This window comes from Salvia hispanica, chromosome 1 (assembly GCF_029641045.1).
Source record: "Salvia hispanica isolate PSC_SH4W2 chromosome 1, Shi_PSC_v1, whole genome shotgun sequence".
NCBI classification, from domain to species: domain Eukaryota; kingdom Viridiplantae; phylum Streptophyta; class Magnoliopsida; order Lamiales; family Lamiaceae; genus Salvia; species Salvia hispanica.
Genome location: NC_142692.1, coordinates 24,813,741 through 24,835,672, shown reverse-complemented (window position 1 = coordinate 24,835,672; position 21,932 = coordinate 24,813,741). Strand labels below are relative to the sequence as shown.

The 21,932-nt window shown below is 37.5% G+C and overlaps 3 protein-coding genes across 6 annotated transcripts; 1 reads left to right on the top strand and 2 right to left on the bottom strand.

Annotated features, from left to right (window-relative positions):
• Positions 1 to 3,171: 3,171 nt before the first annotated feature.
• Positions 3,172 to 3,917, top strand: LOC125217914 (SAUR-like auxin-responsive protein family). Its single transcript, XM_048119490.2, has one exon. The coding sequence runs from the start codon at positions 3,305 to 3,307 to the stop codon at positions 3,689 to 3,691; it is 387 nt and encodes a 128-aa protein (XP_047975447.1). The 5' UTR covers positions 3,172 to 3,304; the 3' UTR covers positions 3,692 to 3,917.
• A 1,073-nt stretch (positions 3,918 to 4,990) lies between these two features.
• LOC125224252 (helicase protein MOM1-like) lies at positions 4,991 to 11,795 on the bottom strand. Of its 4 annotated transcripts, XM_048127620.2 has the most exons (14): positions 11,628 to 11,795; positions 11,365 to 11,404; positions 11,085 to 11,149; positions 10,846 to 10,906; positions 10,574 to 10,767; positions 10,092 to 10,212; positions 9,468 to 9,549; positions 8,107 to 8,370; positions 7,752 to 7,925; positions 6,656 to 7,535; positions 6,454 to 6,527; positions 5,783 to 6,019; positions 5,488 to 5,689; positions 4,991 to 5,418 (listed from the first exon to the last, which is right to left on the bottom strand). In XM_048127620.2, exons 5-14 carry the CDS (start codon positions 10,740 to 10,742, stop codon positions 5,165 to 5,167), a joined length of 2,457 nt encoding a protein of 818 aa, XP_047983577.1. In that variant the 5' UTR covers positions 10,743 to 10,767; positions 10,846 to 10,906; positions 11,085 to 11,149; positions 11,365 to 11,404; positions 11,628 to 11,795; the 3' UTR covers positions 4,991 to 5,164. The 4 variants fall into 4 exon arrangements, with proteins under 4 accessions (XP_047983577.1, XP_047983576.1, XP_047983579.1 ...); XM_048127619.2 differs by lacking the exon at positions 10,846 to 10,906; XM_048127622.2 differs by lacking the exon at positions 10,846 to 10,906 and having other exon boundaries at positions 6,454 to 6,518.
• A 6,867-nt stretch (positions 11,796 to 18,662) lies between these two features.
• On the bottom strand, positions 18,663 to 19,560 carry LOC148933494 (uncharacterized). The gene is made up of 3 exons (XM_089060340.1): positions 19,447 to 19,560; positions 19,087 to 19,351; positions 18,663 to 18,982 (listed from the first exon to the last, which is right to left on the bottom strand). Exons 1-3 carry the CDS (start codon positions 19,558 to 19,560, stop codon positions 18,873 to 18,875), a joined length of 489 nt encoding a protein of 162 aa, XP_088916466.1. The 3' UTR covers positions 18,663 to 18,872.
• Positions 19,561 to 21,932: the final 2,372 nt, after the last annotated feature.

The window sequence follows — 21,932 nt, the reverse complement described above, 5'->3', positions numbered from 1 at the left end:
AAGTGTATTATTGGCTCGTCCGCTCTGTGTGGTTTGGACTGAAAATATCTTTGAATTGACTTGATTTTTTTAATAATTTGTACAGTACATGGTTTTATAGTTTAATACTAGTACAATTTTACCATCAATGTCTATATCCATTTTCTCTTTGACTCATATATGCATGCATTCAGCAGAAAACAGAATTTCCCATTCGCTGATGCAAACCATCCAATATAAAAATTGAATACAAAATATTTGGTATATATATATATATATACATACATTCGATTTTTACCACTTATCTCTTTTCAGAATTCAGAAACCATCCATGTTATGTTACCCATATCCTACTATTTGAGTCAATCAACCATTTAATGTTTCATTTTATTCGGATCTCATTGTGACCTTCTTTAAGTTTCCACGTAATCATTAGACGTGTTATTTGACAAAACACATGCTATACAATATTTTGAAATTAACATAAGTTTAAGTTGAATTGGTGAAATATGTATATTTGTGACAAAGTATATGATCACATCATCATAGATGTGGAATGTGGCCTAGTATGATTTGATCCATTTTTGGATGAAGCTGTTAAAAGTTCACAGTCAACTAAAACGATAAATATGCTCATATATAAAGATCAATTTTCTCATATCGAGGAAGAAAAAATTATCCAAACTTTTTGGAAAAAATGATGATACTCGTACAATCACTACAACCTTTACTCAAGATGACTAGAACATTTAACATTAAGAATCGTGCAAAAAAATGAGGAAATTCAATCCAATTTGGATGAATTTAGAATTAGAATTCAACAGATTTCACTCGTTTGGGATGAGTGGCATCAGCTCCAGATAATCGCTGGTAGTGATGAGCACCGACATTGATTTGATGTCGTTAGACTGACTGGTCAACGAATGATATGAATAGAATCGTCGACAGATGGAGAAATTGCTATCGAAGAACTGGGAAATGTATGTTAGCTGAATCAATGTCGTCATATTCAACTACATGCATTCCATGAAATCTCGCCGTCACCAGAATTTTCAACTCCGGGAAAATTATGTGAAAATTTCATACACTCAAAGTGTTCATTTTTTTTATCGAATGTCTTCATATTCAGGCATGTTTCTTATCTTAAATCAAGAATGTTACTAATGATTATATCATTAACTTCTTCAAAAAATTGATAATTTTTTGTTCCGAATCCTAAATTTTAGTACATGTTTTTTTATCCTCAACATGATTAAACTGATTTTCTTGTTCCTCCACATATGAGTAAATTGATCCTTTTTATCTTGATCGTTAAATTTTAACAGCTTCATTATAAAGGACCTAGAATAGCCCGAACGGAACCATATTGTACCGGATCCGAACATACTACTAGTACTATTTAAGACTTGAATACGACAATATATAGATGACCAAAAAAATCTCTAATCGAAAGAGTTAAACCTAAGGAGTAATAGTAATGGCCGGTGAGTAGAGAGTCACAAAATGTAAGTGTAAGTGTTTTGAGGTGTCACCAACATGCATGTCTCCCAACCTCCCCAACGTCCCCACCTCATGTGCCTATTTATGAATCCCCTAATCACCATCACTCTTCCATTTTACCCCTTTTTCATTACTCCTATAAAATTATGCACAGCCCACACCTACCCTATAAAATAAGAGAAATTGAATTAACAATTTGATATACAAACCTCACATGATAGAATATTGATATATGCATTGTTATGCACACATGCAAATGCAATACACACATTTTGTGCGTGTGATTATGAGAATGTCCATACACAAAACTCTAGTTTAGTTCACTATGGAAATAAATGTAGTATGCAGCTAGCTAAGCAAGTGGCACCCACAAAACGTAGGCTAATTTGGGGGGATGAATCAGTTTGCTGGCTTACTCAATCATTTGTACTAACTTGTGCTCACATGCATGATATATCACATCAATAAAACGCATCTCACTCACTCATACATACATATGCCTTCCAAACCCCTCAAGAATTATCATCTATCTTCGCGTAGAATTTAATGACATGAATACATACCAAATCACATTCCGTTTTCCACCACACAATCACTACTACTACTACTAGTACTAGCTAGCTACTTTCAAACAAACTTGTAATCATCTTCAAAATATCAACATACATTTATGATCCCCAACTGAGTGAATGTATCTGCACGTCTACAGATCTAGACCCATAGATTAACCTCAAAGAGATAAGGACGGAAGCGGAGGAGTAGAAGAAAGAAGAAAGGAAATGAACTGTATGTATACTGGCTCAGTGGTAGAGTGGTTAACGTGAGTAGTATTACCAATCAACAAAAAAGAAACGAATTGATTTGCATTGGTTTGAAGTTTGAACCATGGTAGTTGCATTAATTAGGAGTTGATGAAAAAGCATCAAGTATTTTTTAATTTTTTTATTATATACAGTATATTGAAATTGGATCCCTGGTTCATGCAATGCAAGTATGGTGGCTTGGTCGGAAAGAAAGATTCGCAATCTTTGTCACATATCTCAAAAAACACTTAAAAATAAATAAAGTATGGTACGGCCAGTACTTCACTCTTGTACAAATGAAATTGATAAAATGGAATTAAAAGATGAGCACAACAGAATGAATGGGCAAGACGTATGATATATCAAAAATAAGTACTTATGATATTGATATCCTAAACACGCAACTTAGGTTGCTAATCAATTTCATATTTATCCATTAAATACTCATAAACCAACTTTTGCAACAACTCCCACCAATCCCAGTGCATAAAGAGAGAAGATAGAGCAGTGGAGTTTTTTACAATATCTCAAGTTATGAGATGGGGATTAATTAATTATAAGTGGATATTGCACTTTGCCCGAGAAGCCTATCTCTCCCATCCCTCTTCATATCTTATCTAAATTCTATGTTCAATTTGTGGGTCTACCTTCCAAAGATTACACACACGCACAAGAAAGATAGAGAGAGTATTGCAAAGTGCTAACCTCTTTTCTTTATTATGAAAAAATATTTATGTAAATCATGCAGTGCATGTTCGTACAATTTCGTATATACTCCTACTAAATAAACAAGAGAAAGGTACATCAGAGCAACCTGCACTATAAGTGCAGTTATTAAAATCACACTCACACTTAACTTACCTCTTAGCTGCAATTGCAATCACATATGTCAAACATTGAATGCTCCAAAACCTTTTGGCTCTTTCTCCACCACTCTTGTACTATATAAACTCCATCACTCCCTCAAAACCTCATCATCAATTCCACATCACTTCTCTCTCTTGTTCACACACACACACAAAATGATGAACATGATGGTAAGGAAATTCCTGAAAGCATGTATGAAGAAGTGGAGAAGAACAGGGAGAAGAGTGATACCCTGCGCGGCCGCGAGTGACAAGTGTTGCTCGTGGTCCCTGTGGCCGCTGGTGCACGAAGAGAAGATCGTGCCAAGTGACGTCCCAAGGGGCCACTTGGTAGTGTACGTAGGAGAGTGTCACAAGCGATTCGTGATCAAAGTTAGCTTGCTCAAGCACCCGCTGTTTCAGGCATTGCTGGACCAAGCTCGGGAAGTGTATGACTTCAATGCTGATTCAAAACTACGCATCCCCTGCGACGAAAACGTCTTCCTCAGCGTCGTCCAGTGCGCGAAATCTCCACCAGAGCGACGACTACCAATCTGCCTATGACAATTCAACTTCAAAATATCATTTCATTCATTGTTATTTAACTCCCATATCCCAATTTAGGATATCTGTACACTACTTTGATCACCAGTAATATGTATATTCATTATTCTCATCAAATTTTTTTCTCTTAGCTATATAAATAAGTATCTATTCTACAGCATAACACCCTATGAATATTACAGTCTCTAAAATTTTTGCTAAAATAATGTTATCATCAGCATATAGGACGTTGACTCAAGAAACTTGTAATCATTTCGAAAGCAGAAGCATAGTTCCAACAATTAACACCTGTGTTGTAGAATAGAGAGCAAACACACCAAGAAGCCTTTAGCTCTGGTGAGCAGATCAGTTCTGGTGAGCAGATCAGTTTGAAGTTTTATTTAAGAGGTTACAAGTCTTTTAAATTACTACTATATACTACTTTCTATAATTATGAGACTAGACATCAAACAGAAACCTTTATTCTATATAACATAAAATATTCAAAAATTCACGGGGATAATTCAAAAAAAAATCTTTTATTTTTAAAGAATTTCTCTTCAGTTTCTTCTTTGTAGATTAAGTTCTGTCTATTTTCTAGCCAAGTCCTTGTATTATTTGATAAACTCTACCTACACATAGATCATATAAAGAGTTCGGAAAACTGATAAGAAGATCTGTGACAGAGTAAATAGACATCACGTGGAGACGCGCGGGACATCTTCGATCTGTTTTCTAGCCAAGTCCTTGTAATTATTTGATAATCATTAACGATATGTTACGTAACCGTGGAACTCTGTTTTGTATTGATTCCTTACATATATTATTTGTGTTCTAAACATGGAATTAATTATTTTAGCATGAAAGTTATTAATCCTATACTCGATCAAATAAATTCTATTCGATGAATTTATTTGTTTTTCTAGTCTTCTGCTGGAAATCCAACAACTACATGGACGTGGGTCATTTGTGGCCCAACTGGACTCTTGTGAGTGTTCTAACTTCTAAGGGAAAGAAAATTTGAACTCATACTATCATTTTATGCAACACATTTACTCTATCATACTTTGTTCTCACTTATATTCTCTACTCTCTATTTTTACTTTATTCTTCTCAATTAACTTAATAAATATCATTTTGTTAAATCTCGTGCACAAAAGAAATTGATCTCTTTTAACAGAATGGAGGGAATATTTTTTTTAACGCAAAAAGTAGTTTATTGAGACAGTTCTTCATATCTTATAAGACGTCTATTTTATTCTAACAATAATATATACTAAGCAATATCATTTTTTTGTCAGAATAATTTGAAAGAGGAAATTGACAAAAATATGTTGGATATCATATTTAGTTCATCAAATACCAACAAATTGGTGTTTCATGCAAAAATATATTGGTTTTTTCTCTCCCAACTTAAAGCAAAAAAAGAGAGGCTATGTATGTACACGTGTGGATCTCCTTTTCAGTTTTGTTGGCGTCTCAGAAAGGTTTCTTTTACGGCAGTAAGGGGAATGTCACCTGCTCAAGGCTAACTGGCGAAAAGGTTATCCTTGGGGGCTCAGACGGTAGTGTGGGAACCATACAAGCCGGAGAAAGCCTCAAGTGTGGCGCAGGCGTCCTGATCAGACCACTCGCTTGATGATCGTGGAGATCTGAGCAGCTGGATGTTGCTGACCTATGTTCAGCTCTTGATTGAGGCCTATCAAAAATGAGTCGATGTGCCTGCTCCACTGAAAACTTTGTTGCCACTGGGACAAGGAGGATATACGATTATCAATTGTAAGCAAGTAAATTTTCTAATGCTAAACATAACTTACAAACTTGCGTGTGAGGTGCACTTTTGTTATCCGTCTGCATCAATGCCTCGACAAATGCCTTATTGACGAATATTTTGTCGTATCTACTGTCAATAGCTTTTTTCTCCTCCAGAAAAGCCACCTCAGCAGTTTGAAGTTTTGCCTCATACTTCTTGCGTATCTCATCAACCTCTCTCTCGTATGCCAATCTCGATTGCCGTTTCTGCAGGTTGATCATTGGAGGCCCAACTGTTATGTGAGTTAAACAAGCTAATACGTGTGATTTGGCTGAAAATGTGGAGTTAGGATGACAAACCATATCTTTGTGCTGTTTTGAAGATTCAGTTTTGCATTTCTCTAGTTTTTCCAACTCCGTCTGTAGAGCATTACAGACAGATTGAAGTACCTCAATATGAGTTCCTGGGCAGGTTTCTCGTGCTCTTACAGTTTCATTCGTATTTGGAGCTCTTTGCGTGGGAGCTCCTGCACAATGTTGCAAAAAAGATTCTGATTCCAGTTGGTGATCACTTTGATCAGGATCAACACAAGGCAACTGCAAAAGTAGAGCAACGAGACAAGTCAGAAACTCAAATGACACAAGGGCACTCCAATGAAATGTAATTTTAAGAAGAAAAAAGTAACTGAAGATTGCTCCAACAAAATATACAGTCTGGCCCAAGCACAGTCAGTTTGAGTAGAAATAAATAAAATTAGGATAAAAAGAATCAAAATGCTACAATTAGTAGTAGTTGGCCTTGTCTGGGCCCATACTGGGTTTCTAACGGGCTTGAGCCCCTGGCTGGTTCAGATAAGACCTAATTGGAGCTTGTTTAAACCGGTGAGCCCGTTTCGTTTTTCTGCCAGACCGGTCCTATGCTAGCTAATACCAGGCTTAGGCCAAGCTAGGTCGTGCCACTCAGCCCACTTGACAAGTCTAACTAAAACCTTGTAAAGATAAAAGATGAAAATCCAATGCAAAATTATTACCAGAGACAGAAGCTTGGTTAATGATGGCTTATCCAGTATTGGAGTCTGTGTGCTTCTTGGAGAAGCTGCATCACCTTGTGAGTTGGTCATGATGTTAGAATTTTTCTTTCCCTCACTAAATAATGTTAGCATAAACAGGAAAGAGAAACATCAGAAAGAAAGAGGCACATCCATAATAAGATACAAAGGATATTGGCAAAACCTGAAGTTCGGCAAGCAATTGTTCCGGGCGTTGTCCTGCATTTCTTGGTAGGTCCACCACATTCCTCGGGTGAATAATCAAGCAATTGAACACATTTCCTAGTCCTAGGTGATTTATAAGAAAAGTATTTCCAGCTAGGCGTCCTCCCTTCAAGTATATTTATCCAGAAAATGTTGGGTGGTTCTTTGGTTAACATCTCCTCAATCACTGAAAAGTTGTCCATGCGAGGATACCCTGATTCACCTAACAAAGATATATCGGTGGGGTAAACACCTCCAATCTGCTGTACTTTCAAAATTGTTGAGCTCTTGACATCAACATTACTCTTGTCATTGTTAGGCAATAGGTTTGACAGCTCGTGGAAAACATCTTCCACAAACGAGTTTCCATAAGAATCATTTGTAGTATCTCTGACTGCATGGAAGTCTTGAAGCTTTTCAAATGAATAGTAGGCACCCCAGGTTAGCAACTTGTGGCATGCAGGCCGGCTTATATGGCGCACATCGCCAACTGGAGCCATAATCAATGCCTTTTCCTCTACAGTATATGCTGAATATAATCGGAACACATTCACCTGCTTAAATTGGGACTCCAGATTGATCTTCTGTAGAGCCTTCAAGTCATTCATTGGGTCCCAATCACTATTGAAGAAAATAACAGAGTCTATGGATTTAAGTTTAATGCTTGGAACACAGGCACGAGTTTCCATCAAGAAGACGAATTTCCCACCATCTTTTTCATTGAAAGTGTCAAGAACTTCCCGTCTTTTCGACCGACCTATATTTCCATCAATACGTACAAATGAATCCCCACCAAACTTTTCATGAATAACATCATCCAACATATCTCCTATAGTGATTGGTCCAGAACCTTCAATTGACTGTTTCAAGAGACAAATTTATATTTGTATGTAAAACCCCTCATAAGATTATATAGGTCTACCGTCTACATCAAATGTTCTGAGAAACATATAAGAGAAGCAATATAATTCAAAGACCGATAACTTAGTAGTCCATAGTGGAACAACTCAAGAATCCAAATATAAAAAATGCTTTTAGTTGGCCAGGAATCAGAAATATGAGATTGATCAAAGTACCTGATAGAGGATAAGTACTCTTAATCCTCGCTTGTTAATCTCCATTAGGGCCTTATACAGGAGATACAATTTGCTACTCAATTTAATTTGTGCGTCCCATAGCTCAGCTTGCGGAATACCTTGTATCAGAGAGGTATGCAAAGACTGATCCACAAGATAAGGGTGATCACAGCACTGGAACAGAGTGTTTGTCATATTACAACGTCAGGAATAGTTTAAAATAATCAGACAACAATGAGTACATACAAAAAGTAGAACATAAAAATCAGCATTTGAGTATCAATTCTAAAGCCAATAACTATAAAAGTTGTTTGAATCTGAACCTGGAGCCTCAAATTCCAATGAAGATGCTTACATTTTTGGTTGTGACAAGTATCTCCTGAAGGACTTTTAGGTTATCACACTTATTAGAAGAGCACAAAAGAGTTGAATTTGAAAACAGAGAGCCACAATACTGCTCTGTCTGTATGTTGGATAGCCTCACAGGAACCCAGTACTCAATAAATTCAGTTGTGGTAGATTTGTTCTCTTCTTCATAAGGATGCACAACTTTCTCCTGCAGTTTAGACTCATCCCCATTGCCCCGACTCTCTAAAACGTTGTTCTCTATTTTCTGCAACTTTATCATTATAATGTCAATGGTAAACCCTTGGAATAGAATAAGATGAATATAAAATCCAAAGAACTGAAATATATAGATACGAGAAAGCACAGGAAACCATAAGTAACTTCCCCCACCAAAAAAAGGGTTAATTATATAAGTTTTGAGCTTCTTTCAATATTGTAGAACCACATCCTTGTACTCTGTAAAACATATGAAAGAACTGTGATTCAAAACATTCAGTTGAACACTCGAAGATCATACAATAGATCTTTTCAATCAGCTAGATGATCTATGCCGTGGAAAAGTATCAAAAAGTCAATAAAGTTTTAAATATCTCAAAATAGTTTTAAGCACATACTAGTACATTAATATGCATCTAGTGTTCATGTAAATGCATGCAGTATGTCAGGAGAAATAGATGTTGCTAAGCACATAGCATGTCTTTCTAACACAAAATATCCCGTTAACGAATTTTTCAAAGTTCCCGGTATCATTCAGTCATTCACAATAGCAAGACAGTAAAGAAATTTATATGAAACTGTGTGATAAAGTGTTAGCAAAAACAGCAACTCATGCAATAAACACAGAAGATCTAGTTACAGACTCTCCAAATTTCTTGGTAAAACTAAATAAGTTTGTCAAACAAAAATATACTTTAGGAGACTCCATTCGAAAGACCTAAATTGTCTCCCATTTCAGAGTGACCTTGAACAGGCTTTACAACCAAGCAGCCAGGCTATTTTCACTAAAGCAACTTTAAAGTTTGGACATACATACTCTTTTAATGATATTTTGGTCACTGAGAAACAGAATAGTCTATACATAATTGTCAACAAATATGAAAAGATAGCAACAAAAGAAATTACAATGAATAAAATTCAGTTAATATATGTTTTGTGCATCAAAAATATCTCAGTGAAAGATTCCGTCCAAGAGAGTAAATAGTGACATTACTAATCTCAAATGTGTTAGATGAAACATAGAAAAAAAGGGTTCAAGATTGACAAAAGTAATAGGATAATAGAACAAGCCCTATCTTCACTGTAAAGTGCCCAAACTGTGATGCTGATAAGACAGAACAGTTACTGTAACTTGAAATAGCAGAAACTTACCTCAGTTTGAGCAGCAAGTTCTGGACTATAACTTTTTTTGGCAGGACCGGAATTACTTATCCGCCTTAGTTGAAAATCCGTCCTACCAAGAAACATGTCATTCGCTTAAAACATTCAGTTATCCTCTAGGCAAAGGAAAACAAAAGAGAGGAGAAAAGGTTTAAATGATGGGTGAGATGTCAGAGTTTCTCATTTATATTCTTAGCATGAAATAGTTCTCGCAGTTGCACTAATACAACAATCTTATTCGATTTGTTTGCCATCTTTTACATTTACAAGGAAACCAAATCCATGATATGTTATCTTACTTAGTACTGCGACACATTTTTTTTTTAATAAGAACTTAGAGCTCAGACACTTTTTTTTTTAATATACAAAACCCAGTTTGTATCTGAAATATCAGTTAATCAAAAGATGGACTCATGTAACCAGAGTCCTGTTTTTTTGTTATTCTAGATTGGATGTCTCGTCAACTTTATGTATGTCCCTTCTTTCAGGTCATTAAATTTTTATAAAATTAAATGATGTTCAAAATTCATTTTGGAGCATTTGGAGTCTGTAAATTCAATGATTGAATAGCATCTTAGACAAAAGATTTTATATTTTTGAGAAAATAACTGGTACCTTTTCGGTGAAAGTGACAGTGAGCCATTAGTATTGGTTGGTTCATTGTCACTGGAATCTTTTGGTCCAGTAGCATTAACATGAGTTTGAGGCAGAAAACCCTCTTTCTCAATTGAAGGGTCTGTCAGATAAGAGTTATATAATTCAGAAGAAACATATAACTGCATAATCAGAAAAAAGCCACTCTACAAAAATGAAAGTCTGACTCTGTTGACATGCAGTAAAGACACTCAATTGTATAAAATGAACTTCAGAAATTTAATAAACCCTATTATTTCTTTAGAAACTTTGCAAGTTAGGTGGACAAATAAAAAACATGCCACATACCATAATTTAACTGGTCATAGTACTTGAATGGCCTTAAGTTAAGATTAGTTATACCAAAAAGTGCATAATTTAGCAGAGTTTTCATGATAACTTCTTGATCACAATTAATTCTTGCTGCAGTGTATAGACATGAAAAAAGGTAAACTTAACCAAACCTGATCCTTTTTGTTTGACCAGTGATTTCAGCCACCCTCTATAGCTTCGACCATTTAGCTTCCTGTCTTTTGAAATCTGGACAGCATTCATTCCTTCCTTCTCTGTACTTTTACAGTTTCTCGTGTCACAATTTTTGATAGCATTCGCAGTTTCCCTTTCCATTCCCATAGATCAATCAATAGTATCCCCAACTCTGTTCAAAGGGACATGTAGAGAAATATTACCATCTGTGCATTGTTTTCTAACCATAATAGTACTACTTTATCTATACCGTAATATCAACCCATTATTTCACTTGATCTTGATGGATATAAGGTGAATAACCATGACTTCTGCTAAGAATACAGAGTAATTAAATACCTTATCTGAAAGTACTCGAGTAAATAAGAAATGATCTACAGTGTATCCAAAGCATAGAAACATGATAATAATCCAGGATATTTGATGGTTAAAATGGTGTTGCAGGTAGAGTTTTAGTGGCCTACTGACCAAGCTATAACCTAAACTCACCACAGAGATGATGAAGCTTGTTCAGGCCTTTCCGTCTAAAGGCAGTAGCAGCAGATCAGCATAGACTATATAAGAATAACCAGATTAGTTTGATATATCAACTAAAGAAGAAGAAAACAGTAAGCATAAGAACTTTATGCTGCCTCAACAAGCTGGAAACAGAGAGAAAGAGAGCATGAAGTTTATCCTCCGAGTGCAATATCAACAACCAAGGAAACACAATATCTTGTTGGCAAATGATGAAAAAATATTAACACAAACAAAAGGAAATTGTAGAGACCTAGGTAGTTCTGGAAAGAAAACCTGAACGAACTCGAAACCTGCATCCAAATAAAATATGATCCCCGCTTCAAAAACACAATAAATAGATTTTTAAAGTGGAGTAGAAATGCTCAAATAGCAAATATGAAAGGAAAATTATTGACAAGAGAAAATCAAACGCCGAAATTTGAAGGATAATAGTAGTAATAATTTATAGACATTCACCACAGTTGGTGAAGTTGAGTTTGGATTTCGACAGTGCTCCTAAACAGGAAAAGCTACCTCATGTATAGTGAAGATTACGCAGAGAATAGAGTGAAACGTAGTAGAAACACAAATAAGCTCTAGAATCACCGCCGATTGAGATTGTAGAAGGGAAAAATGTTGATTGAACGAAACGGCAGTCTTTATTAGCTCAACCTACGTTTTGCTTGATGGAAAGTGGATATGTTGTATTGTGTGACAGACTTCACATTATACATACACGCGTTGTGTGGTTATTGGAGGAATGATGGTCTGATATGCCTACCTGCGCCTGAATCCTGATGCTCTACTAAGGATCTGCCAATATTACGTTTTGGCGCTACAAATCAGAATTGACCCCTCCTTTGATAATGACTGTAGTACAAAAGTAGTTAAATAAAAATACTAGTAGAAATATTGGTCCAAGTGTTATTATCATAAATTGGTACACTAGCATTTAATGAGAGAGAGATATACTACGGACTTATATTAATGGATTGATCAAATAGAAAAAGTAATACTTCCTCTTTCTGGAAATAAATGTACTATTGATATGTTTGGATTTTTAAAAATTGTTTTATATAAAAAGTGAATAAAAACTATTAGTGATATGTACTAAGCGACAAAATATGTTGGTGAAAGGTACAATCCTAATATTGTTTTTACATAAATGTGAATTAAAAGAAGGAGTATAGGCCAAAATTGGTCCTGAATATATGGTTATTTTATGTTTTTGGTCCTAAATATTATCTTTTGGATTTTTTGCTCCTGAATATATGAGAATTTGATCATTTTGGTCCTGGACTAATTGTTCCATTAAAAACTTAACGGTCAACGGGTTTAATCCCGATTTTGACCAAATTAGACTTTTAATTCTGATTTTGTACTCCCTAACTAATTCACTAATTATTAAGTATTCATTTAAAATTAGAAATAAAATAATAATTTAGGAATTTTATTTCATCTTAAGCATTGCGTTTACTCCTAATTAATAAATAAATGACTCCACTCCACTCTAGGGGTGAGCAAAATAACCGAAAACCGAATATCCGAACCGAACCAAACCAAAATTTTGAAATTCGGTTCGGTTTTATCGATTTTTCGGTTCGGTTCGGTTTTAAAAATACAAAAATTTCGGTTTTTCGATTCGGTTCGGTTTGGGCGGAAAAAAAAACCGAAAAACCGAATTATATTTTAAATATATTATTATATATTTTTATCCTATTAATTTAGTATATTATATCATATATATAACATATATTCTTCTAATATATTTTTATATAATAAATATTATATATATTATATTAATTTTATATTATATATATTTATATTCTATTAAAATAAATTAGATATATTAAAATATACTATTTTTTTCGGTTTTTCGGTTTTGTTTTGAAATTTCGGTTTTTTCGGTTTAGTTCGGTTTTTTAAGTTCGGTTTTCGATTTTTCGGTTCGGTTCGGTTTCAATTTTAACCTAAATTCGGTTTTTCGGGTTCGGTTCGGTTTGGGCGAAAAACCGAACCGAAACCCGAATGCACACCCCTACTCCACTCCAATTCAGTCTGCCTCAATTGAATCCCCAATTGCTTTTCCGCCAATATTTCCACTTCCAATCGAAACAATTATAAACTGATAATCATTAATCACCTCTTCTTCGTCTTCATCGTTATAATTTTCTTCCTCATTCGCGTCCTCGTCCATTTCCTGGTCGATTTTGCGCTTCTTCGAGGGTTTTCCGGCGCCGTCGAAGGAGGAGGAGCAGGAGGCGCGCCGATCAGTTGACTACTGGAGGTTGAGCAGGAGGTCGAGCTTCTTCTCCCTCCGGCACTGGTCATCGTCGTCGAGGTCGAAGACGTACTTGATGCTGCGGCGGCAGTGGCTCCGGCGCAGGTCGCGCTCCGCGGCGGGATTTGCCTTGGGGGGTCTACCTTTGTTCTTCTTCTTCTTCTTCACGATTTGCCCCATCTTTTCCGAGATTCCTTTGAGCTCGAGCTGTTTCTCTCTCTAAAGAAAAAGGCAACCCTAAACAATTATTTATTTCTAATTTTAAATGAAAATTTACTAAAATAGTTAGGCAGTAAAAAATTAGAATTAAAGTTTAATTTGGTCAAAATCGGGACTAAACCTGTTGACCGTTAAGTTTTTAACGGAACAGTTAGTCCAGGACCAAAATGATCAAATTTTCGTATGTTCAGGACCAAAAACGTAAAATGGTCAGGACCTATTTTGACCTTTACTCTTAAAAGAATTTGGAATGCTATATACAGTACTACCTTACTCCACACGTATACAAATTATAGATGACACAGATTTTAATATGTAATTGATAAAATAAGAGAGAGTGTAGAAAAATGTTGTGGAATTAGTATTATACTACAGGGTCCATATTATTAGTAGTTAATGTTTAAAACTTCCTATTTTTAGAACTGACTTAATTTTGGTGGACCGCCGTAAATGATAAAATTAGTCTATTTTTTTTTGAACGAATATAGTAAATATATCGATCGATTATGTATAAAAGTCCAAGTCTAGGATCGAATTTAGAGCGTGTATATTTTGGAATTTGTTTGGTTTGGTTTGTTATGAAGGTTTGGCATTATCCACAATGGCTTTAGGCCAGCTATAGGCCAGCCACGTCATCAGCGCTAAAAATCCACCTGCCACATCATCATTTTAATCAAATATGCTAGCCTAAGGCCAGCCACAGGCTAGCCGCAATAAAAATAATTCAAAAACAACTACATTTACAAAATTAAATTTACGATAAATTACGGAATTAAATTTACGAGACATATACGGGAAAATTCATTAATTTCATATAAAAAAATACATTCATTTAAAAAAAAATTACATAATAAAGAAAAAAACTATCGCCGTGCAGTCATCCGTGCCCACAACTCTTCAATTATATCCTTTTGGAGTTGAATATGAGCATCAACTTGACGCATGTCGGCATGTACCTGGAGACGGCTGGCTTCATCGTGAGGTACCCCCCTTCGTACGTTGGGGGTGATCACGCCGTGGTTTGGACCGGCTGCATCAGTATCGTCATTGGCCCAACTAGTCAGTTGTACGCCTTCGTCTTCGACGATCATGTTATGCATGATAATGCAGACGTACATTATATCAGCAATGCATTTGACATCCCACAAACGCGTTGGACCCTTAATTGCCGCACATCGAGACTGGAGCACACCAAATGCGCGCTCCACGTCCTTGCGCGCCGACTCCTGCCGTTCCGCAAAGTAGGCCTTCCTGTCATCCGCCGCGTGCCTGATCGTCTTCACAAAGACAGGCCACCTAGGGTATATCCCATCCGCCAAGTAGTAGCCCATATTATGCCGGTTGACGTTGGCCACAAATGAGACGGCTGGACCGATGCCCTGTCGTGTAGGCCCCCTTTCAGGCAGTTGGACAGTTCTTCCACTCCCAATGCATACAATCTATGCTGCCTAACATCCTGGGGAACCCATGTTGCTCCCCGTGCATCTGCATCAGATCCTGACAATCTTGGGGGGTAGGGCTTCGAAGGTATTGATCACCGAAAATTTGAATCACGCCCTGACAAAAAAACTTCAGACATTCCAGAGCCGTCGACTCACCGATGTGGAGGTACTCATCCCACATGTCTGCCGCGTCTCCGTAGGCCAACTGCCTGGTTGCCACCGTGCACTTTTGAATAGGGGTGTGGCCGGGTCTGCCAGCCGCATCGTGCCTGCAGCGGAAATACAGATATCGATGCTCCAAAGCGTCAACGATACGCATAAACAACTCCCTGCGCATTCTAAAACGCCGCCTGAACATGTTTGCGGGAAACCACGGGTCCGGAGCGAAGTAGTCGTCATATAGCCGCTGATGTGCAGCTACGTGATCCCGATCAATCACTACTCGGCGGTGGACAACGGGTCGAGGGCGAGGTACCGCCTGCTGTTCGACCCTTTGCATGTACCGCTCTATCTCGCGGTTCATGTAGGCCTCCATAGCCTCGTTCATCCGCCGTTCGTACTCCTCAGCATCCCCACCACTACCACCACTGCTACCACCCGCGTTACTCATCGCTCGATGTTGCTCTTGTACAGAAATGTAGAGAGAGAGAATACTCGTTAAAACAAGTGGTGCAAATGAAAATGAAACTAAAATCGCGTATATATAGTGTTCCAACAATTTTAAAAAAAAATTAAATAAAAAATAGCTCTGGCCGATCGCTCGCCGATCAGCACGCCACAATGGCGGCGAGCGCATCGGCCAGCGCTCGCAAATCGGCGTGTGCTCGCCTATTCTCTCGCCGAATTTGCGCTGGCTGATTCCAATGGTTCGGCTAGCCGACCAGCTAACGATGCGAATCGGCTAGCCGGTGGGTTAGCCGCTATCGGAGATGCTCTTATATAGTGATCGATTATGTTAGTTTTGTGTTCGATTTGGATTTTGGAATATTTGCATGTCTTACATTAATTTGTTGCATACATGCATATGTACAGCATGTTTGTGAAATTCTGTAATGTTTTCAATTATCTACTCTTTATGTTCGTTTTGGAATATTTGCATTTATTGCATTCAGTTATGGCTTACTATTTACTCCTACTAAGAGCATCTTCGAGGAAGGAAGGTATATAGAAAAGGTATATCATCTATTTACCTTCTCTCTCAAAAAGTGAAATATATCCTTTCAAAATGTAATACATTCCAAAGAAAAAAGGTATATAGAAAGGTATATCATTTTAAAAAAATAAAATAATAGTACAAAATGCATTAAAAAAACATAAAGTTCTCAAATACCTTCCCCCTTGGAGAATGATATGCCATAAAAAGAAGGCAAATATGGTGGTTATATGATTTAACCTCTCCATTGATGGAGAGGTAAAGATGCCTCATCAAAATGGAAAAATGTATAATACCTTCTCAAATACCTCTCCCTTTGGAGAATGATTTTTCATGGAGAAAAGGTAAATATGGTAGTTATATGACTTTACCTCTTCATTTACCTCTCCCATTGGATACGCTCTCATACTTTAAGTTCTGCATGTTAGTGAGGTTTGATATTCTATTTTGTTTGAAATTTTGCATATTATCTTCGAATATGTTATGTTTATGTTTGTTTTAGAATATTTGCATAACTTACATTTAGTTATTGCATACTAATGCATTATGAAGTTAGTGCGCTCTTTTTTTTTTCTTTTTTTTGTTAATATTTAGTTGGATTATGTGCACTCTATTTTCGTTTTGGGAATATTTGCATGTCTTACATTCAGTTATTGCATATTAATGAATTATGTACTGCATGTTTGTGAAATTCTATACAATAAGTCGTGATTTTTGGCATATTAAGTTCGATTATGTGCACATTATGGTAGTTTGGCAATATTTGCATGTCTTATATTCAGATGTTGCATACTACCCCTTTCATCCCATAAAAATATGGACATATGATATGACACGAGAATTAAGACAAAATTGGTAAAGTAAGAGAGAGAAAGGAGGAGAAGGGTAGTTAAAGTAGTGTTAGTGGATAGTGAAATCCACATTATTAGTGTTTTGATGATGATATAAATTATAAATCACTTGATGTATAAGAGTAATAAATTGGGATAACTTTCCATAAATGAAAAAGCCTGTATTTTTAATTATAGGACGGACGAAAATGAGAAATGCATATATTTTTATTGGACTGAATAATTCATTATCTAATGCATGTTTGTCAAGTTCTATTCATGTTTTTCAATATTATGTGAAGAACCAAAACCTTGCAGCACTTATTTAATTATGTTATGGTGAGAAAAAGGAACGCCACGATTGGGCCCAAGGAGGAACATGATATGCCGGTTCAAAAGGAGAAAGAGGTTTCGAGGTTGAGATTGTAAAATGCCAGTTTTTGTTTGATTTAAGGACCCGTTTTGTAACGTGGACAGGTTAGTATGGGTTGGGATTACAAGGTGTACTGTTTAGGTGGAATGGGCGGGCTTACTCACAAACATGTCCCACGTTTGGTGCTTTTGGGTTAAAGGCCCAAACTATAACCTGTGTTTTGTGCACACGGATTACCACTAGGTTTGCATGTTTAATTGACTAAAATATCCTCAAATTATTCACGTAATTCCAAAAGCCCTGTGAAACTTTCATATCCCGCGTAAATTTGGCGTGGCTTTTCGTTTCGCGCCATTCACAATTTTTATAAACCTATTAAATGGTGGTGTGTACAAGACGCCATTCCACACTCCAAAATCGAAGCTCATTGAAGGTCATTTTCTACTGAACCCTTGCTCTGATTTGTTCTTATATTTAACAAGTGTTATGCCTCGTATTTAATTAATTCGGAAAATATCTGTATGCGTAGTTTGCACAACATGTAACGCGATTATCGGGTGCCTTTTTTTTGTTTGTTTCATTTTCGTTAGTTGGCTGCAGTTTTTTGATTGTGCAGGAAAGATGGCCCATTTTATGAATTTATTGATGCATTTATTTTTTGTTGGTGTTGGTATGGTTGTTTACGTTTTTGTGCGTGCAGTAAAGATGGCTCACAATCATCGCCGTGTGTTTGAACCGACAAGGTCTACCTCTGGATTAGGTAGTGTACAATGATCCTTTTCAGTAAACTGCCCTCCAAATTGAATGTAATTGCAAAGCAAGCCTTCAAATAATCAACTTCTTATATCCTGTGAATGCAGCCCAAAGTGTTGGTGAATCACGTCCGTCTCAGAGGTCGGATCGCACGAGGAGATCTTGGAGCCCTGAAGAAGAGACGATCATGCTTGAAACATTGAAAGACTTGGTGACTCGGGGCTGGAAGGCTGACAACGGTTTCAGAAATGGCTACCTGGGCAAGATAGAGGAATCATTGCGCCGTCGATTTCCACAAACCGACTTGAGGGTGAACCCACATATCCAATCAAAGATGCATACTTGGAAGAAGTTTTACGGTGCATTATCACAGGTACTGAGTAAGAGTGGTATAAGATTTAATCTCAAAGGTGATTTCAAAATTGACTGCGAAGATGCTGAATGGCAAGAGATCTTGAAGGTCTGTATGAGTTACTTATAATCGCTGACTCTGTTTATATACACAGTTCCATATTTTAATGAATAGCATCAACCAAAATGTAACACATGTTTTATATATAGGGCGATCCTAGTTTGCGCTTCTTGCGCAACAGGTCATGGCCATACTACGATGATTGGAAGGTTGTGTTTGGTAAAGACAGGGCCAACGGGGCAGAGCCAACGGGGCAGATGCAGTTGGTGCCCGAGAGGCTTTCCAGGAAATACAAGGTTCACCTGGGTCATCGATCTCATAATCGTTTTTCGGTCTCGTCTTCCGTATCCGTATCAGATGATGAATAATCATCCGAGCTATCCACATCTGGCTCCAAATCACAGCCACGCTCCCATTGTAAGTTGGCTGTAGTGGTCAACGGTTTCAATTATAAGACAAATCAGATCTCCTATTTTCAGTATGGGCTACAAGCTTAGATTGATTTTAATGTGAATGCAATAAGGACTCACCGTCATAGTCAACTCTCGACGGACATCCAGTTAAGTATTTACACCGGAGCACGCGGAATTCGCCACCACCTTCATGAATGAATGTGAGCGAATCCAAATGTTCAATGCGATTCCCTTCAACAAATTGACTCCAACCCGTGCGGAAGTGACAACCACTTGATATGTTAAGCATAAGGACTGGCCAACGATTATCGTTAGGCATAGTAAGGTAGCAATCATGCGGGACGTCGTGACCATATTCGCGAACCCATCCCGGGGGCAGCCGCTAGAAGCAATTACAAGAAATTGTGAGCCATTGACATCTCTAATTTTAAATTTAAATTATGGCTGCCCCTGAAAAATAAAAAGAGAAGTACTTACAATTGATTCCATGTCAGTCAACTCCGAGAAACTTTTCATAAAGTATGGAGGAGCCGTAGGCGGTGCAGAGTCGGGGACGAGAGCTCCATGAGAGGGGTTTGGTTGAGACTCCATTTTAATTTGGCATTTAGATAATGAGAGGGGTGGAAGGTGTTTATGAAGAGTGTACTCGTTAGGTGGATGCATTAACTTGCATTCACTTCGGATGTCCAAATCACAGCTACCCAATATCTTTATTCCTCATGCAGATGGTGGATATACATCATTTCAGAGTGTTAAATCTACATTGAAGATAATATTAAATGCAAAAGCCAGCAGCCCTACTTACCTAGTCAATTGATAAAAAAGAATATTGCAGATTCGGTACATGGCTTCTCCTATTTATAGTCGTTGACTATTTTTTGATACCAACTACATCTCAACCATTACTTCACAGATATGAACATCCCTCCCCAAAGTGCTTTTTTCTACAGAGGTAGATGGTCCCCAATCACGGATGGGTGGGTCATTGCCACGGCTGTCCGAATGAAGCTCGAATGTCCATGGGTGGGGGATACAATCCCGTCTTGCATCGCGGCGGAAGCTGGGTCGATCATCCAGAAAGAGCTGGGTGTATGCTTCAGTACTATAGAGATCAACCAGCGCTTAACCATTTTGCAAGCAAGATATGCAACATTCAAGCAGATCACGACCACACCAGGCGCTTGTTGGGTGGCATCTATGCAATACGTTGTCGCCACTGATGAGGTTTGGAAAAAAATCATCAAGGTATTTTTCATGGTTTGGTATGAAACACTAATGCAACCTATTACTTGTAAGTGTTGCAACTTGATTATGTTGACCAACCTATGCCATCTTTTATAGGATCATCCTTTTGCTGCTGCTTATTATCACAGGGATGAGCCGGAGTATTCTCGGCTATGTGTTATCTTTGGTTGGGATGATGTGGATGAAGAAGACGTTGATAAGACTATTGTCATATCGGACTCAGACAGCGAACCATCTCGTGGACTCCCTCTAACTCCTTCAGGTTCTGAGCAATCTGTGAATGGTGCCCTGCAATTGGTCTCTCCCGGAGAGCCATCCTCGAACGGTGCTCGACGCAAGCTATTTGCTGAAGATGATACGTCTGTGGTTCGTGACCGCGAATCAAGTAACACAACATATCTGAACTACAACAACGGCGAACTGTCGGGGGGTATGGTGAATCCAATTATCGGTAATTTGCTGCCTCGTCGCATCAAATTTACGAACACCACTCCAACATCCTCTCCTGGTGTATCTTCCACTGCCTCTAACAGTTCGTTCACACCACAGCGGAAACCTCTACCTTAGATAACTTGGCTTGCTATTAGTTACGTCTAAGCTTGTAGTAATTTATGCATGGTTTTAAACTATTGTTGTCAGACTCATTTTGTTTTTTATCAGTTCACCTTAGTGTGTATCTGATCCGCTCTACGCGATCGAAGTCTGGTAATGGCTATGTATATTAGCCCTACTTTTGACGGTGTTGTATTGGACCCATAAATTATCTTTTGTAATGAAATTCAGTTAGTCAATGTATGAAACTTATTTCCCTCTGAACTACTCCCATTTTAATGCAAAATGTTATCGTGCCAAATTGGCCAAATCATACACTTGAGTGACCAAAATCAGATAAACATCCTTCGCAAAGGTAAGTACCACGTTCCAACATAACACATTGAAAAGTTTAAAAAAATCCAACATAAGACGATAACAATTTTAGGTTCATAAACTTAAAGAGAGAGCAATATATATGTATAGTTGTTGCAATGCCCGACTTCATCTAATCACCATTCCACATATTAGTTGCTAGGGTGTCGCACATCGTATTCCATGCTACAGAAGGCTCTACCATATCCACAAAATCCATCGCATTCCCCTCCTCATCCAATACACCTGCATCTGTTGCATCCTCTGGTGATATAGCATCAAATGCCATCTCAACAGGGTCAGCTTCCATTTGTGATCTAATAAAATTATGAAGTAGAAAACAGGCTATGATAAGTCTTATTTGGCATTTTATTGGATAGTACGATGCACTCCGTAATATACCCCAACGCATTTTAAGAACGGCAAATGCCCGTTCAATGATATTACGAGCTTTAGTGTGACGCATGTTGAACATTTCACGAGCATCCTGTGGTGCCGCTGTACCTTCGCCCCACTCCTTTAGATGATATCGAACTCCTTTGTATGGAGTTAGAAATCCTTCACTATTTGGATAACCATTGTCACACAAATAATAATTCCCTACCAAAAGAGAGACAGATTACACAAAGTATTCCACCAACAGTTTGAATTAAGAACAAGTTTCAATAATGTAATGTGTTTACCCCTAGGGATGTTCAATCCATGGTCACGGTGCACTGCATCACGAAGAACACGACCATCCCCCGCTGAGCCTTCCCACCCGCAAAGAACATAGACAAATCTCATTCTCTGATCACAAACTGCTAATGTGT